The sequence below is a fragment of the Catharus ustulatus genome, chromosome 1, assembly GCF_009819885.2.
Source record: "Catharus ustulatus isolate bCatUst1 chromosome 1, bCatUst1.pri.v2, whole genome shotgun sequence".
Lineage (NCBI taxonomy): Eukaryota > Metazoa > Chordata > Aves > Passeriformes > Turdidae > Catharus > Catharus ustulatus.
Window position 1 is genome coordinate 57,380,357 of NC_046221.1, and position 18,710 is coordinate 57,399,066.

General features: G+C 40.0%; 2 protein-coding genes and 1 long non-coding RNA gene across 5 annotated transcripts; 2 read left to right on the forward strand and 1 right to left on the reverse strand.

The window, feature by feature from the left end:
- The first annotated feature begins 1,620 nt into the window (after positions 1-1,620).
- On the forward strand, positions 1,621-4,477 carry LOC117006920. The gene is made up of 3 exons (XR_004420042.1): positions 1,621-1,696; positions 3,972-4,037; positions 4,386-4,477. It is a non-coding gene; the product is annotated as an uncharacterized LOC117006920 (long non-coding RNA).
- A 4-nt stretch (positions 4,478-4,481) lies between these two features.
- On the forward strand, positions 4,482-11,527 carry LOC116993964 (mediator of RNA polymerase II transcription subunit 1-like). Its single transcript, XM_033055312.2, has 6 exons — positions 4,482-4,494; positions 5,692-5,804; positions 7,450-7,645; positions 7,948-8,043; positions 8,475-8,583; positions 10,049-11,527. The coding sequence occupies exons 1-6, from the start codon at positions 4,482-4,484 to the stop codon at positions 10,317-10,319; spliced, it is 798 nt and encodes a 265-aa protein (XP_032911203.1). The 3' UTR covers positions 10,320-11,527.
- A 99-nt stretch (positions 11,528-11,626) lies between these two features.
- On the reverse strand, positions 11,627-18,072 carry YAE1 (YAE1 maturation factor of ABCE1). 3 transcript variants are annotated; one of them, XM_033073497.2, is made up of 4 exons: positions 16,365-18,072; positions 15,245-15,381; positions 13,524-13,645; positions 11,627-13,050 (listed from the first exon to the last, which is right to left on the reverse strand). In XM_033073497.2, exons 2-4 carry the CDS (start codon positions 15,359-15,361, stop codon positions 12,621-12,623), a joined length of 669 nt encoding a protein of 222 aa, XP_032929388.1. In that variant the 5' UTR covers positions 15,362-15,381; positions 16,365-18,072; the 3' UTR covers positions 11,627-12,620. The 3 variants fall into 3 exon arrangements, with proteins under 3 accessions (XP_032929388.1, XP_032929380.1, XP_032929397.1); XM_033073489.2 differs by having other exon boundaries at positions 16,359-18,069; XM_033073506.2 differs by lacking the exon at positions 16,365-18,072 and adding an exon at positions 13,844-13,908 and having other exon boundaries at positions 15,245-15,368.
- Positions 18,073-18,710: the final 638 nt, after the last annotated feature.

An 18,710-nucleotide genomic window follows, 5' to 3' on the forward strand; every position in this document is an offset into this window, starting at 1 on the left:
GGCACTATATATATTTGTTATGTTTACCTGTCTGAATAGTTGCTGTTCCAGGTCAGGCCACTACTTTAAGAGTCTATTTTTAGTTCTTCAGTGAATATGATCTAGGTTCCAGATTTTAATGAGTATATTTAGGAAACTGTATTCTTATTTAAATACTGTGGCTGAGTAATAGAGAGGGAAGGTAAAAAAAACCCCACAATAATCATTGACCTTGAGTGTTTCATCTCTCTTTTATATTATTCATCATCAGGTTTTTTAGCCCTCTTTTTTCCTTAGAAATGAATTCATATTAGCTTTCTGGGTGTAAACAGCTATGACTTAAAGCTTGAACTAGCATTTTCCTAGATTTTTGACTTCCAGTGATGTTAATGCTAGCAGTTTGTCTCTGAGCACTGGCATATAGTTACCATTGGGGTGCTACTTCTCTGCCTACCTGGTTTTGTTAAGATTTGTCACAAAGCACAAGTATCCCTTCTACACCTCTTGGTGTAGTATTTTATTTGGTTTTAAGGCAGTTTGTTATATGTGTAATGTCTCCTGTTGAGTCTCAAAGTAACTATAAAATTAAGATGAACCAGCCAGCTAATGCATAGGCTGGTGCTGTGTCTGCTCCTATACCACATGACTGCTTCCCTCCTTTTTCCCTGCATCCCCACTAGTCTAGCTGGAAAGAGACAGAGGAGAGCCAGGTCTGAAAGTTTGTCCCAATGTCACAGTTCAGGCAGTCTTATTTTGTCTCTGCTGATTCACATTGCAGCAACATCTGCATGGGAATGAAAGTCAATGAGCTGTCTGTGTGACTGCAGCACCAGAGTCTAGTCAGACTTGTAAAAGTCATGTAAAATTACTTAAGCAAGTGAGAAAATACCAGTAAATAGTCTGACCAGAGCTCAAGGCTGTCACACCAAGTAAAATCTGCAGGAATTCTGGGGTTTGAGCAGCCTGAACCATTCATTTACAAAACAAGCCACTTGTCCCATTCTCTCTCTTTTTTTTTTTTTTAATTGATGTGTCTATCAGTTATATTTAAGGTCTATCTCACATGGTGCTGTGAAGTGCAGCATTAATATAATTTTGATGTTTTAATGAAAACAGCAATGAAATGCATGAAAACATGCATGGTCTTAGAGAAGTAGTAGCACACGACTAGTTTTATTGGAACATCAGGAAAAGTGTTTTTGCAGCCAATGAGCTGTCATGTTTATGTTTCATGTACATTTATTGTTTCAGTAGTGCCTATTTCAGTGCCAGTTTCAGCTATAATTACAGTGCTTCTTGCAACAAAACCAAAGGATACATTTTCTGGTATCTTCTAAGAAAATTTAAAATCAGTATGCTACTTGATCTGATAAGGAGGGGGCCACTGTCATTCTGAAATGTTGCCTTTTCTAGCAAGTTATGTACAAAAGAGTTACTTTCGATCTCATTTAGTAGTGTGATAGTCATTATTTCTTTTTGTTAGGATGAAGAACTATGATGCCTTTGGCAAGATTCTAGAAGACCTGTCAAATATGTATCAAATTCCAGGAAACAGGTTGCAGTTAATTTTTACTCAAAAACTTTTGAAATCCATTGCCTAACTTTTGTTTACTTACAAAAAATTGTCTTTTCTTTTTCCCAGCGAAATGAAAGCTAAGGGATATCTTGCTTTGCAGGCCCTTGAAAAAGACCTTTATTCAATGTCTCTTCTAGACAGGTAACTTACAGTCTATGTCTCTTTACCTCTACCCACACCCACTTGGTTTCACTAAAAAACAAGATAACTGATATAATTATAGAGCAGGATGTGGAAGGCTAATGAGTTTTCTTCCACTGGGAAGCTTGAAGCCTTTGGTTCAACCCCAGACATGCCAAACCAGATGATCTACTGAACTCCTGTGCTTTATCTAAGGGTCTTCCTGGGAAACTGGTTGGTTACATAGCTTGGTGGTGTGTGCACTTTACCACCCATTGAGAGCAGTGTGTCTGAAAGTCAGCAGTCATGTTTAGATCTCCCTGTGCCAGAAGTAAAGAGACCTTTTGGGATTCTGCTGTTTGGGTATCTCATTTTGTCCTCAGGTTTTAGATCAGGAGTAGTGGATGCCAGCTTTCCTCCTTCCTTTGTTTGTTTCTCTTTTCAAAAAGTAATATTACAGATAGATGGGGAGCAGTTTCCTAAGCGTACTGGTAATTGTACAAGTATTTTCATTATTTTCAATAAATCAGAGTTGAGGGCAGTGCCTTCCTTCTGGATTTTTGAAATAGCTTCTCTGATATCTTGCCTATTAAGCTACATACACACATACCTTGGCAGGTATGGCCTCTTGGGTTATTTTTGCAGTTTTCACTTATGAAGCATAAAAACGCTATGAACTAATGTGCTGTATCCTTGCTGGACACTGATATATCAGTAAATAGTATTTATAAATTAAACAGATTACTTGTCCCATCTATGCTGTACGTTAATGCACTGCAGAGTTAGTACACAGCTATGTAAATGTATGGCTATATGAACACACTTGAAGTCAGAGACTGGTTCTGTTCAAGTTAGTTTATCCAGATTATTACTTCATTCTTTGCACAACTAGTTGCTACTCTGATATTTTTGATCCCTGTCATTTCTCATAAATAGCACACCAAAGTGCAATTCAAACAGCTCAAATACAGGAAAGTGGAAGTCCAAGTCCCAGGAGTTGTGGTGTTTCGGAAGGTGGACATACTGGGCATACAATCTACTTCCAAGAAAGCATTGTCTTCTTTTGATTAAGGATACAAATTAGAGATTACATTAGCCTAGCTAGCACTGCAATGCAGGAAACACTAATTAAGATATGTTTTGAACTAGAACACAGGATGTAAACAGAGTTACTGAAGTACTTAATGGAAAAGTAGGACACCTGGTGCCAAGAACTGGAGGTGATTTTTTTTCTTTTTCTCCTTTTTTTTATTTATTCCCTTTTCTGAATTCAAAGAATTGTAATCAAATAACACTACTGAGTTGAACTTTATGTACAGGAAAGATCCTCTATATAAATAAAACCTGCCCTAGGGACTCACTATGCCTGTATTCTCAGATAACATACAGGCATACGGAACATATATTGAACATATATTTTAAGTAGAGATGTACAGTAATTTCACGACTCTAAGGCGCACCCTTTTGACTAAAATTTTGGCCCAAACCCGGAAGTGCGCCTTATAGTCCGGTGCGCCTTATATAACGTACATAGTTCGGAAATTTGCCAACCCGAAAGTGTGTGCCGCGAGCTGTGGGGAGAGCCGGTAGGGCCGTGGTAGCCGGGTGGAGGCGGGGCTGCGTAGGCGTGGCAGCCGGGTGAAGGGAGGCCCGTGGGGCCGCGGTGCCATGGCAGCCGGGTGGAGGTGGGCCCACAGGGCCGTGATGCAGCAGCAGCTGGGTGGATGTGGGCCCGCGGGGCGGCGGTGCCGCAACTGCTGGGTGCAGGCGGGCTCACGAGGCCGCAGTGCCATGGCAGCCAGGTGGAGGCAGGCCCACGGGGCAGCAGTGCCGTGGCAGCCAGGTGTAGGCGGGGCTGCGGGGCCACGGTGCCATGGCTGCTGGGTGAAGGAGGGGCCGCGGTGCCGTGGCAGCCAGGTGGAGGTGGGGCCGGGGGCCTGCAACGCCTGTCCTGCCGGGTACAGGCGGGCCCAGGGCCCCATGGCTGCCGGGTGGAGGCGGGGCCTCAGCCAGCAACCGTGCGGGGGCAGCTGGGGGCGGATCCTCGCTGCAAAAATAAAATGCGCCTTATAGTCCGGTACGCCTTATATAATGTACAAAGTTGCGAAATTTGCCAACTCCCAGGGGTGCGCCTTATAGTCCGGTTCCGGTGCGCCTTATGGTTGTGAAATTACTGTACTCTACAAGAAATCCCCTCTTCCCATCAACAGTGTTGGTTTTTTCACCTTTGTGTCAAGGTACCAAACACATTTCCTCTACTGACCTGTGTAGTAACCATTGTTTTTTTATTCCTCAGGAACCCAAATGAACATTGAATTTTACATTTCTCCCTATCAAGTTTTGGAAGCAGAACTAAATAATGGTAAAGCTATTACTGTTTCAACAGAAATAGCTAACATGCAAAGTTTTTCATTACTACCCGTTTCATTAAGCAAAGTTAATTATTGAAAGCTCAGAAATAAAATGTAAAATTCTAGTTTAGTAGAACAGTTTATGTGTTGCACTTTAGCAGTTTTAATGTCCATCAGGAAACTACTTTCCATTTCTTAGTTGTTGATTCAGCTATTGCTGAATTCTTTGGGTACCTGTGGTCTTTTGGGCGTGGTCAGTTGGACCTGACCTTCCAAGTCCTTATCATTGTATATTTTGCATGCATATGATTATTTTACACTAAAATAAGGAAAATAATACTGTTCTCTTTCTCCCTCAGGTTCCCAGGTATGCGGAACAAAAACAGCTGTAACTGTTGAAGGCACGGATACACTCCACAAACTGCCTCTTTCTCCATTAATTGTAGATCCTCAAGATGGAGAGAACAGGTAAGGCTCTGGACACGTGCCAATACAGAAATGTATTTACAAGACACTGGCACTGACTTCAGCATAACTTACATTTAGCCTCTGCTGAAACAGGAAGCTCTGTTTTATTTATGGCTTTATGCTCCAGAGCTACATCCTCTATAATCTGTGGCTTTTACAGTTTTCCCAAATGGACTTCAAGTGTTCATTGTGTGTTCATATTGTGTTCATATTTAACTATGTTGTTGCCTTGAACTATGAATTTATTCATAGATTTAAATCCAGAAAGAGCCACTGGAACAATATTACTGAACTTCCTAGTATTCAACAGGCAAGTCCTTCATAGATTCACAGTAAAGAAAGCATATACCGAAAGATACTACACCTAAAATACACAAAATAGTTTGTCATCTCACTATGGGTACTGACACCTCATCTCTCTCTACCTCAGTACTGTCTGGAGGGAAAGTCTGAAGCAACTTTCCAAACTAAAATATTTCAGAATTATTTGTAAAAATATCACTCACTTTCTGTGTCTCACTTTTCCTTTCTGTCAATTTTCACATTAACCATGTTTTAGACTATTAAAGTTGCATTTATAAAGCAAAACATTTCTCAAGTCAGAAAATGTATGGAACATAATAAACTGCTAGGGATCTGATAGTGGCCTTGCACTTAGAGTCCTTGTTATGGCAATTTCTGTAAAAAAACTTTCATTCTGACATTTTTTTTCCTAGCAGCCCTGCTTTTTTGCAACTGACTGACAATCTCAGCATGGATTTGCCAGCTTTTTTTGTTCTGAAGTTTCATCAGCCTGTTCCAGTATCTTCAACCAGTATTGAAGAGATACAGAGGCTTACAGGCATGTTATAATTGCTTTTTAAGACAAATACCTCTGTGACTGTGCATTGCTTATTTGCTCTTTACTTCCCAGTGTTAATGTTTTAAGAAGCTGCTTCTGAGGCAGAACATATTCTGTTCTATCAATCCAAGTGTAACATTTAACAACCAGTGCAAAACACAAAAGTTCTAAGAAAGATACAACAATTACTGGCAAAGTTAAACATTGTACCTCAAATTCCCAATAGCAAAAAAGAGGAATAAGAAAGAAAATCAATCCTTTTTATCTTTTCAAAACACTTGGTTTGTTTTTAATAGTGGCTTTCATAACCTACTGTCATAACCTAATTGCTACTAAAAATAATGACCTGATTTCAGGAATTCAGATTTCTGGCTTGAAACAAGCTCCACTGTATGAGCTAATTGTTCAGTCTACTCTTAAAGAAAAATGCAGTGAAGACTTGTCTACAAATAAATCTTGCTTCTTTGTGGTAAGTATAGTGTGCATTTGACACACACTGAATAACCATTTCCCCATAAAAGTGCTCCTTAGGAAATAGTACAATTTACGAAGCAGTATTAGATCCTCTCATGTAAATGAGCTTCTCATCCTCATTAATGAAACACTGTGTGCTTGCCTGCTGAAGTCATACCAATTTGTTTGTGTGTAACCCAGATATTAACTCTCTTAAAAATTGCTCAGAACTTTATCATTAATGCCTTAAAAAGAATCAAATTTATTGACGAGTGTGAGGAGCAAGTCCCAATAAGGTATTTTTGAAGATCTTATCATGCTGCATGTCACACTGTTTTAACAAAAGGGATTTTGTAATTAGATAACACTGAGTCTATTGATTCCTTTTAAAGGGACTGGCAGGAAGAAAAATATAAAGTGTCACAACATTGATGCCAACTGCTATCTAAAGATAAAGTTATTTAACTGAAGAAGGCTTTCCTTTTGCATTATTGAAATACAGTCGCTTAGGCTGCATTAGATGTAAAGTTTTAGAATAGAAAGTTGTGGCTAAGATGCCTTCTCCCAGACTTATGTACAAGGCAACTACAAGACAAGCTTCAAAGTTCTACTTTTTTTTTGCTAGGAAACATTAATTTTGCAATTCATGGCAGCAAAAGAAGAGGGCACTTTTTTTGTGTTCTACTAGCAGTGTTCATAGAGCCCATTGCCTGCTTAGTTCTTGGACCTTGAGGTGGTGGTACAGAAGGTAGTAGTAAATTTATACCATGCTAAAATAATGTTTGGTAAAAAGCTCTTCTTTTCTATAAGATGGAATTAATCTTTTAGTTCTATTAGATGCACATGAAAGGCTCTGTAATTTTTCAACAATTCCCTGAAATATTTGTACATGGTAGGAGAAGATTTTACTTCTGAGTTTAAGGATTCTATTTCTAGAATTACTAAATTGCATTCTAAACTTGAAATGAGTGTTGGGAAAATCCTGTTGATCCAGGAACACACTAGGAAAAGCTGTTCAGCTTTTGTTAACATAGACCCTCCTAATTAACTGCCCTGCCCTGTTCTTAAGGGGACAGTTTCCATTTGGCCTCCTGAAGGAGATAACTTAATAGTGCACTTCTAATTTTGTCATGGAATCACTGTTAACATGGAGAGGTGGTAAATTTTTCATACTATTTCCCCCTCATCTTCAAGTGAATCATCAGGAGATATTCCAGACCCAAACATACCTCTCCAAAGAAACTGTAATAGTGATAGAGGCTGGAACAACATCTGATGTCCAGAAGAGATTTCCAAGCAAAACTGCTATCCTGTTTATACAACTATCAAGCAGCATTACTATGATATCATTATCTTGGTCACTAACATTTTTGTAGTCTATAGGGCTCTGAAAAGTACTTGCAAGAATTGGTGATATTTGAATTCCTGACCACTTGGCTCTAGGTGTATCTGCCTAATTGGTATGTATTTGGGAGGGAGAGTGGATCTCATTTAGCTTCCTCTAAGGATTCTACTAGAAATGTAGAGATATGATGGACATGCTAGAAATGTATCTTTCAAAAATATTTTTGTTGTAGATTGCCTGATGACAGTTGCCTAATAACATCAAGCTTTACTTTCCTGTTTTCAGTCCTTGAAATATCACCACATTTGTTCCTTAGTCTCTTCCAGATTGCCCAAAGCACTGTTACTTCATAAACAAGGGCTCAGAAAAATCAGGTTTAGCAGGAGCCTTGGTCAGCAAGGTCCCATTTAGCCATCCAAAGTGTGTGCCTGGCGTAATAGAGATTCTTCGACATCAAATGGCATATAACACTCTTATTAGCAGCTGTGTCTCTGAGAAGCATATAAATGAAGGTAAGTTGTGTGGCTGGAAGTGATGGCACATTATTTGAGACAAACTGGTTTCTAACTTGACAGATTTTACTGCTCCCTTGCCAGAACTGGCATTACTTGTGGAGCACTGTAAATGATAAAAAAAATCTTAACACTGTATTTTTTTTTTAATTCTATACTCATTCTATGCACATAAACTAAGTTGTCAAAATAATGAATAATTGGACTATTGTATCAATATTTTAAAAATTCTGGCATGTAATTCAGCCAAAAAAAGTCCGACTTCAATGGTGGATATCACTTAACAGTAATTTTATTTCTAGATGATTCAGAACTGCTTTACTTTGAAGTGGTACCACACAAGAACACCAGCTTTTCTGTCTTTTTCCTTCATCCTGTGAAAGAGAATTTAGCCTGTGGTAGGTGTGGAATAATTGCTACTGTCTTCTTTACTTGAGTTGACAAGGGATTTGGCTCTATCAAGGTTCTTGCACTATGCTTCTCAGTTCCAAACATTCTAAGGGCCACTCAACAGCATGCAGCCCATGAAAAACTCAAGGTTTATACACTTGTGTATAAACTGCCTACTAGGTGTTCTGTACTCAGAATAATACAGAAAGTAAATGTTCAAGTCTTGTTTTGTCTTGGTCTGCATTTAATTAATAAATTTTAACTTCCACTATTTCTGATGTAACTATATTAAGGAAAAGCAAGTAATGCAAATATATTTCTGCAAACCTCTTTCCATAGTCTTCAGTCTTACATTTCTTCAAGCATCAAAATGAAAGGATGGTTTTCAATGTTTGTAAGTATTTAAAAACAAACATTTTTCTGTTCTGTCCCTTCTTAGTGGTAATAGATGTTATCACATCTAGAGAAGTCCAATGTCACCTTCATTTAAATCCTCAAGATCCAACTCTAAATTCTAGTGATGACTTCATAGCAAGAGCTGTGAAACGGTAAGTACTTTTATAAGTTGGAATGAACATCAGAGGTCCACTTAACAGAAATATTATGTGCATTCATAACGCCATAAACTCAGCAACCTGAAAACTTCACTCTAGTAAAATGCAATACAATAATAGTAATACAATAGTAATACAATGGTGGGAATGTGTTACTTCAGTGTTTTAAGTATCTCTTTCAAAAATTTTAAACATAAACAGTGATGAAGTGTTTCTAGTAGGAAGCACATGGAAGCAGGGAAAGACTATTGAGTGAGGAGTTTTACCTTTTGTGAAGAGGTGCTTTTCTGAAGACTCTAGCTGATGACAGTGTCATGTCTAGCATAACTTAGAATAGCATGGAAAGGTCTTTTTACACATCTACCTAATAGCAATCAGTCCTTTGTTTCAGAAAGTGAGTTGAAAATGGCATGTCTACAACACTGTCTCTGGCATGTTTTCTGAACAAATTCCAAGAGAGCAGGTTGTTGTGATAAATGAACATAGGCTAGACAAACAGATCCAGAACACGGTCTACGAGCACTACAGTAATTTCACGACCATAAGGTGCACTGGATTATAAGGCGCACCTCCAGGAGTCGGCAAATTTCACAACTTTGTACATTATATAAGGCGCACTGGACTATAAGGTGCACTTTTTTTTTTTTGCAGTGAAGATCTGCCTCTGGATCCGCCCTGTGCGGTTGCTGGCCCCACGGCCCCCCTGCACCCAGCAGCCACGGTGCCGTGGGCCCCTGGACTCACCTCCATCCAGCTCCCGCGGCCCTCCCGGCACCCCCCGCGGCTCGCAGCTCACACTTCCGGGTTGGCAAATTTCTGAACTCTTGCCCATATATAAGGCGCACGGGACTATACGGCGCACTTCCGGGTTTGGGCAAAAATTTTAGTCAAAAGGGTGTGCCTTACAGTCATGAAATTACTGTAACTGATTTGGTGCAAGTTAGTATACAACTATTATCTGTTTGATGACAACAAACTCAATGCAGGTGGGATTCTGAACCTGCTTTTAAACTAGATACCTTTTTGGAACCAGGTTAAGAGTGGGAAAAAAACTCCAATAAAGACACATTATGTACCTACCTATGTATACAAAACATGAAGATTACAATTATAAAACTCAACAAGAATTTAGTTGGTTTTAATTTTGGTTTTCACTAGAAGCACCCTTAAGAATTTTTTTTTTACCAGACCCTCCCACTCTTTCAGTCAAAGCCTATTTGCATACTTAACTTCAAAGATTCAGCACTAGATTTCAGTGTGTCAACATGTATTTCTGGTACAGCACATGTAGTTTAATTTTTTCTATGGTTACAATGCAACACCAGGTTGTATAAGACAAAACCAAAAAGAAGGTAATGCTGGTTTTCATTCAGGTGTCAGCCAGAGTTTAAAAAACAGAAGTACTTTAAAGAATGGATGAAGTCTGTACTAGTGACTAATGTGTCATTTCCTCCTGCAGTTGCATGTCAGTCCCTATTGTCATGAGAGCCATTTTCAGGAATGTTTCCAAGGTGAAAGCTGACAGTAAAATACAAGATGTGGACACAGAACAACAACCTGAACCACAATCAGAGCACGCTACAAATTCTAAGAGTCTCAAAGAAAGCCTTTCTGGGGTTGGTGGGCAAGACTGGATAGTGACAGATAAGCCAAATAATACAGACAGCACAGAAGAAAATATCTCTACAGCCAAACTGGAAAGTCTGGGTGAGAACATGGAAAAAAAGTAACTCCTCGCTATGCACCAAAACTTTGGGAAGGAAAGTAATTCCACAGCTAGTATAGAAGCTGATGTGATAGACAAAAAAACCTGATGGTTTCATAAGGAAAAATAAAGTCTACTTAGTAATTCGTGAATGCAAACTTTTAAATATGGGAAAGCAATTCCCTTGAATCTACATCTAAATCTGTAAAGTCTAACACTGTTCTATTAACCTTTGTCTTGTTACTGAAAACCTCAAAAATTGTGATGGTAAATAAGATTCCCTCTAACACTATCTTTTTTTATTGTCCGAAGGTAAGGCATTACTTTATTCTTGGTCAAGAGATGTGCGTGGCTGACAAAGTTCCAGTCTCAATGCTGAGGCCCATACAAAACTTTTTCACTTATTTATGCATTTTTAGTGAACAAAGACATTAATTTATATAATTCTCTTCATTAATTAGTATTCTATCCCCTCTTAATTATTGATTTCTTTCTCTTCATGCTAATCCTACATCCTTTATTCCTTCTTTTATCTTCTTCTCAGACAGTTGCCAACTTTCCAGGCCTTAATTTCCTCTGTATCTTCTGGTTACTCTAGTCTCTTCGTATGGCCATAAATGTAAGATCCCAGATGCCCAATCTTCAAATTCCTTTGGCTTTGTTTATTGAAAATTTTCAGGTTTAGTTTTAACCAACTTAAGGTTTCAGTGATTTAATGACCAAAGTAAATGTATGAAGAAACTTTAATGGTGTTGGCTAAAATTGGGCACTGTTAAAACAACTAATTAAAAATTAGTTAGGAAAGTTATATAACTCCAACACTGCATCCTTTTCTACCAGAATATGGAAAAAAAAAATCTATCTAACATACATCATACAGTCTATGACACACCACAGGCATTTGAAGTAACATTTATCTATGTCAACATTATGCTAAATAAATTAAGAAAAAGTTACTTGAACAATTTTTGTATACACAATTAATAGAATTCATGCAGATGCCTGTCTTTGTCTTCTATTTCATAAATGCATTCAATGCAAGACTCTGAACTGCAGTTATGCTTACCCCTAAAGCACAAATGATACTGAAAGGAAACCAAACTTAGTCTGTCAACTCTGACAGGATAACAATCTTCAGTAAGAATGGTATAAACTCAAGGAACTGAAAAATAAGAAATTTTTACCTTAGATTTTTTTCTTGCCTCGAAGTATGAAATGATTTTGTGATTTTTTTATTAAATTATAATTTTCTGTTCAAAATCTTACTTTGCCTATGTCTAGACTTTCTTTGTCTCTAATATGAAGGCGTTACAAGAAACTTCCAACAACTGGTAACTTACTATAAATCAGTTTAATTAACGTAAAACAGAGGCATTCACAAAGAAAAAACTTCCTGAGCAATTTACAGCTACAGTTCAGGGAAGCAATGGGAAAGCAAGTCAAATATAGAATAGTTACCGAAATACGAAATAATAAAAAATAGGCATGTGTGGCTGATGTGTTTCTAAGAGGTTCTAAGGCTTCCTTGAAGAGTTTGAGAAAAACATTATTGGAATGTGGTAAAGAGTTCAGGCTAGATGGATTGACAAAATAAATACAAAAATAACACAAGGATGTTCATTAGACTGGAAGCTTGCTTAGTGTGGTCTTACATGGTAAGAGTAGATGTCTAAGAGTAAAACAATAGAATTGTCAGCAATTCTGCAATTTGAAGAAAATGGTGTTTTCAGCAAAAATGACAAATGTAACTATATAAAGAGGGAAAATAGTTTTTATCAATGAAAGTGCATTGCAGCACGGGTACAAAAGATAACATAATGAATTTGATAAAAGGTGACTAGAAAGTCACAGCACTCCAGGAATCAGCAGCAGATCATGTTCTATTTTGCACACAGTGTATCATCAATAGCAGCTTCTTCTGCAAAAACACTGACCATTTCCATAGCACTGAGCATTTATTCTTTTGATACCGGAGGGGACCAACCTAGAGGAGCTATTAGAGGGGACCCACTTCATTTCCAAACTGCTGCCAATAAAAAAATAAAGGTGAGATGGGAGCTCCTGACATAAAACAGAACCATGTTCAGTAACTCTTTGTAAAGCTTTGAAGTCATTGCCCCTTTCTGTGAATATTACCTTTAAGATTGAAAGTGAAGGGTTTTGCCAGGAGCCAAAATCATGATGAAGACTTACAAAAATTGTTTCTACTGTAAAGCACCAAAATCATATTTTTCTAAAACAAAAGTGATGCATCAGCCTGTACATGGCCCACAAACTAAGAATCAAAATCAGCTGCGATAGTTTTAAGTACCATGAGACAGAAAAACTAATGTTCCAGTTGCTGGACATGATGGAGTATATCCAGTGATAAGCCCAGTTGCTCCACTAACCAAACAGTCTGCTTTTTAACCCAAGCAAGGGTTGACTTCTCAGGATCTGTGCAGATGTTTGTCTTGCTGCACTCAGACTGCAAGGACCCAATGTCACCATTATTCCTACAAATGTTTTCACTGGAGCTGCCACAGTCTTCATGTTTTCCGTCTTTAACTTCCTTGTACTCTGTCCCAGCTGTGTGATTAAGGTCCATGTCCTGAACTGAGTCTAAAATGTGTCCAAGATGTGGCTGTCGCTGTTCTTCAGCAGAATTCAGATACTTAAGCATATCATCTTCGTGCTTTCGAACCACATCAAGAAGATTATTTATTGTACTTAAAGCAGAATCATGTCCATTAAAATGACACCAGGTTAGGAGAGCACTAAAACGTGAACAACAACAACAACAAAAGTGATTATATTCATCTACGTAGATCTCCACTTGGTGGAGGTAGATAGCAAGGTGACAAGGCATCTATGAATCACAAATACATTTATGTTTATAATTCACATATTATGGAAAATTCAGGCAGTAGAATTAAATATTAAGCTTAAATATGTAGATTCAGGCAATTTTGGAAGAGCAACTGAAAGAGATTTAGAAATTTTTTGGAAATTATACTTCACCCAGGTAGGCATTCCCTGTTTTCAAGATCTGGGAATTCTCAGATTGCTCACTTTGGACAGTTTTAAAATGTGAAGACTTTTTTGTTTGGGGCTGGGGCTTTTTTGTTTGCTTTTTTTTTTTTTTGGTTGGTTGAGTTGGTTTTTAATTATAACAAACAAAAACCTGCATGTGTGTTCCCCCGTTCCACACCCTCCATGTACACTTGACCTTAAGGAGTTTGTAACCTACTTCAGGGTTCCTTTGAATTGGCCACATGTAATCATCAGCTCGGCACCATGTCTGTAACCTTGATTAAAGCCTCTCTGGAGTGCAAGTTCTTTCCCGGCCTCAATTCCATCCCTATAGCCTTCCTGTAACAAGAGCAGTAAAACAAGTTGTTCACAACATGACAAAGTGGATCTCTGACAAATATGTAACAACAATAAAAAAAAGTCTCTACAAGTATCAAGTATTCACTCTCTTAAGTTACAGCTTCTATATGTGAACATCCTTCACAGCTACACTCCCACCGCCAAACCAAAACATGCAGTGTATTATGATTTACTCACCTGCGAGATGCAGTTTTTTACTTTTCCCAAAAGGATCCCCAGAAAGTCAGAAAACAGGAAAACCTCTTTTAGAAAAATAAAAAAATAAGAAAGCGTGTTTGCTTCTTGTGATTACTAACTCCTTTGTGAGAAATGGACTGAGAAATATCACAGATTTCTTTTTTTCTATCTAAAAAGATATGCAGGCTGCCAAGCTTCCCCTTTAGCAGATGTACTCTCCTATCTGTAATTCATCTACATGGAATCCATTTATTTTCACAAAACTAACTGCTGAGCATTGCTCCTTTATTTGCTGGATCTCACTCCATTTGAGTTACACCAGAAAAAGAGACAGTGATTGACTGAGTCACATATAAATACACTTAACATTGGGACTACTTTCTTTAAATAAACAGCTAATGATTGTAATGCAAATTACTTACTTTATATTATAACCACATTACAACATTACACAGAATAATTCTTATCTTTTCTCACACCAAAATTGCAAGCTGTGAAGTGAAAACTCCTATTTGCTCATGGTGGTCTTGCTAGAAAAGTAGCCTGGAACACAAAAAATTATTTTGCCTAACACACAACTCTAACTTCAGTAACACTTCATGATTTTGCAGTATCTACTCAAATATGTCAGAGGATTTCTGTAAGAACACTAAACAGTTCCTTAAAAGAAACCAGTCTTTTCATGGAACTCAGATGAAGGAAACTATACTAGGTCTGCTGCAATACCATTCCTGATCAACCGCCTACACAACAGTTTCCATCCATGTTCTTCAGCCAAATGCTGCTCCAGCTGAGAGCAGATGAGCCCTACCAACCCTGCTCTGAACTACACAGTATCTGTCGAACTAATCTGGTTTTGAACTTGCTCCCTGCAGAACTGCAGAGAGGAAAGGGCTGTGGAAAGCAGCTTTCATAAAATATATATTGCACTAAGAAATAAATCAGCCAAAGGCCTACACAGACCACAATGCCTAATTGTGGTGCACATGGAGTCACACATCTTACAATCTGACTGATGAGTAACTCTACTCAAAACCCCAAATATCTCACATTTCTTTATTAGCACTCTTCAGCTCTGCTGCCCTACGTTTACTAAGGCTATACCTGCAAGTACAAAGCAAGTAGCTTGCATCACAATTCAGCATTGCCTTTCATAAATGCACATGTTATGCAGAGGGAGCCAACATCTTTTTGGCAAAACAGTACTTTGCTCTGGTGTCTACTAAGAAGTGTTTATGCAAATTTCTGCCATATTTTCATGATATTCAGAAGAAAGTATGCCACAATAACTTTTAAACAGCTACTTTTATTTTTCCCTTTAAATCATTCGCATGCATCTCAAGTTGTGTCAGTAAATCTAAAATGGCTAAAAAGAATATTAAATCACTTTTATAGAAATACCTTCAATCTCTTTTTCATAGTGCTGTTCCATTCCTTCTGTAGTAGATACATCTCATCTGCATCTTCATCAAATATATCCTCATTGGATTGGCTGACTGCAACTTGTACCCAGGACATAACAGCAGTGCCCTATGACCCTGTTTATACAGTAAAAAAAACACTGAGAAACTGTCAGAAGTGCCTCTGGTGAAGTGCTAGATTAGAAGTACTGGCAAAACCCATGAGTTCCAAAAGAAGCCAGGTATGGAGCTGATTATTCACATGGGAACTCAGTGCTGTGTGCCATTGGTGTGCATCTGTCAAGAAAAGGCAGTTCAGATCACTATCATAAAGTAACTTCTGAGATGTATTAGCACAACTTATGATAGTAGCAATGCAGCATTTCTGAATACTACCAGTACAAGGACAGCTGGCAGAAACAACTTTATTACTTGATTCCAACACTAGCTGACTATTAGTCCCATACAGCCTCCACGTAGTGCCCTAAGTTATACACACAGGTTGCAGGTATACACACAATTTTGTATATTTGTATTGCGTACACAATTTAGTACACACAGGTTAACACCTGCAGAAGTTAACAACTGTATTTTCACCTTTGACTTACAGCTTTCTGGTTATGCCAAATACTTAAACTATCTTACAAAACAGAAACGGTCCTTTCTAATATGAATAAAGAATTAGCAAGTGGTGCTGCAGTGGAAAGGAGAAGTTTTCAGACTATTTAATCTTTTCCTATGACGAAAACTTCTGAGAAGCGTCTCACAACTAATTCATTTGCACCGCTGTAAATTGTTAGAGCGCACAGACGCGGTCCCTTGCTGAACATCGGCGGATCTCGGAGAACCCAGGGCGCCGGGACACAACGGGCGGGGGCCCTGCAGGCTGCGCTGGGCAAGCGGGGCATCACCCAGCCCCACAGCGGGCCCGGGCCGCAGGCAGCGCCCAGGCCCCGGCCGCCATTTCACGGCCGCACACGTGCACAGCTCCCCAGAAGCGGCCGCGCTGCCGGAGCTCCCTTCTCCCCCGCCCGGCCACCGACGCCGCCTCCCCTCCCCTCGCCTTTCCGCGCTGCTCACGCAGCCGCTGCCGCCAGCCCGCCCTGCACACTGACCCTCACCGCAGGCACCGGCACACCCCGCCCTCTCCGCGCTGCGCTACACCATCTCTACTGAGGGCAAACTCGCGCCGCTGCCAGCGGAAGTAATCGGGCAGCGACAGCCATGTTGGACAAGGGCAAGTTCCGCGGAGGCCGCAGGTAAACAGCCGCCATCTTCACCATGGGCGCGCTGACGTCAGAGCCCGTCGGAGACACTGCGGGCGCCATCTTGAGTGAGGGCGGAGTCCCTCCCAGAGGGCGGGACGGCTATGGGATCACCGGGGGACACCGTGGCGGGCGTTGCTGCCTCAGTCGGGATGTCCTCATCCCATCGTCAGCTCCCCCTTTCTCTGGGGGGGAGCGGCTTGTGGCTGCCTCGACCTCCCGCAGTGACCTCAGGACAATCCCAGGGTAAACGCCTTCCTCGGGCCACGAAAGTTTTCATCCTCTTTTCGGTCATAAACGGCGGAATTAAAAAAAAAAAAATCAGTTTTGTTGACTTCAGAATCATCAAGCATTTAATGTGAAGCATGCCCTTAACCGATCCTCTATAAGACCAGGTATTACAATGATAAATCCTTTTTAATATAAAAGATGCCAGAGGGAGTCAAGTGTTTCATTGCTGACTTTGACTACAGAAAACAGGAATATCCCGTATATGTTTGAGAGAAATAAAACATAAATGCAACAGCGTTGGTGCGGCTGCATTAGGCTTATGAGCATACGTTTAAAGCTGGTTAATCTTCACGGACACACAATACGTCAAGCTTGAATTCGAGCTGCCTGTTTCTCCGAGTTGCCAGAGCCTGTGCGGTGAAGGGCGCCGTGCGCTGAGTGCCCCTGGCAGCCGGAACATCCGAGAGGCGATTCCCCCTGGGACCGCACTGCCCCGGACACTGCCGGGGGCTGTCCCGTCTCCTGTCCCAGGAATGGCTGGTGACATTCCTCACAGCAGGGTTTGGGACACTGCACGGACAGCAGCAGGGCCTGTCTGTGCTCTGCAGTACGAGGAGATGGACAAGCGTGTGCTGCAAACTGTGTAGCCGCTGCATTCCATTTCCCTCTTCCCTTCTGCTCTGCAGACAGCCTGTCTTCCTGCTTCTGGCCCATCTTGGATGCTCGCTGGTGCTTGAATGCCGAGGTGTAGGTATAGGTAGCCAGTAACCCAGATCTGTCTAGAAATTCATGTGTCAAGTGTCAAAATGACACTGGTGCCTCTGGATGGCCACAATTCCATATCAGTTCCTCAGGAGTTACTACACATGTCAGTGACTGTGGATTTCCTCGCCCACTTCTCTCACTTCCAACTCCTGTCTGGCAGATGCTACCTCTGCCATTTAAAAAAACCTGATAACAAAACTGACTATAGCCTGTATGCAAAAATGCTCCTTATAATTGTGAGAATAAAATGCAGAAATCTTCTATTTTCACCACTTTCTGTTATTAGTAGTGGGTGGAAAATTAGGTGAATCATTGTATACATAGAGCAACATTGTTGGGAAATGAAGCACAGTTGCAATTTCAAGACAATTTCATCCTGTGTTGATGGCCTGGACAGGAATGCTGGGATTGAGGGTGAGGTGGGGTGCCTCAGGATATGGATGTTTTCCACACTTAAGTGTGTTCCAAATGGGGCAGTGTCTGTATAATATGGTGACACTCTGTCAAGATAGATACCAGAAGATCAAAACAGGAGAGCAATATTCCACTGGCTGAAAAACAGTTCTGATATTTTTGCACAATAAAGTTACCTGAAACTGTGAAAAACAAAGTAGTTGGCTTGTGACCCATTGTAAAGTTTACCGGTGTCATATCTTAGTTTAAAACCGGACTATTTTAGGCTTTGGATATCTGATATACCAAAGGCATTTCTAGCACTTCTGGAAAATGAACATACATATCTCAGTAGTTACTCCCTATTTTCCTGCTGTACTGAGGAGAGCTTCTAGAGAGGTCAGTGCACAGTCAGAGCTTAGTACTACCAAGAGATTCCAGGAGATCATTACATAGGATTTCTATCAGCTTCATCTTAGCAGTAAGGTTTGCCATTAAGCAGTCAGCCATAAGTGATCTCTAAATGTGAAATATATGAGCATAGTGTCATAGGGTGCTGCTTTGCACCATTTTTACTGCATATAATGCTTCAGATAAAGCATTGCTTCTGTTCAGATCATTATTATAAGATGTGTTCTCTCAAACATAAATGGATGGGAGCATCCAATGGATTTTGTCATAAATCAGACACCTCAAGATTTCAAGCTTTTTTGATGGGTGGTTGATTACCTTGGCCAGGACTTGGGTATGGGGCACTCTGTGGGGCAGGTTCCTTTCATTCTCACGACAGCAATTTCTGTTGCTGTGTGCTGT

Coding starts and splice junctions, on each gene's coding strand:
- LOC116993964 (XM_033055312.2), top strand. Junction 8,044..8,474: donor GAAAGAGAATTTAGCCTGTG/GTAGGTGTGGAA, acceptor GTCCCTTCTTAG/TGGTAATAGATGTTATCACA. Junction 8,584..10,048: donor ATAGCAAGAGCTGTGAAACG/GTAAGTACTTTT, acceptor TTCCTCCTGCAG/TTGCATGTCAGTCCCTATTG.
- YAE1 (XM_033073497.2), bottom strand. CDS start 15,361: ATGTCCTGGGTACAAGTTGCAGTCAGCCAATCCAATGAGGATATATTT. Junction 13,646..15,244: donor CTATGAAAAAGAGATTGAAG/GTATTTCTATAA, acceptor CTCTTGTTACAG/GAAGGCTATAGGGATGGAAT. Junction 13,051..13,523: donor CAATTCAAAGGAACCCTGAA/GTAGGTTACAAA, acceptor TTCACGTTTTAG/TGCTCTCCTAACCTGGTGTC.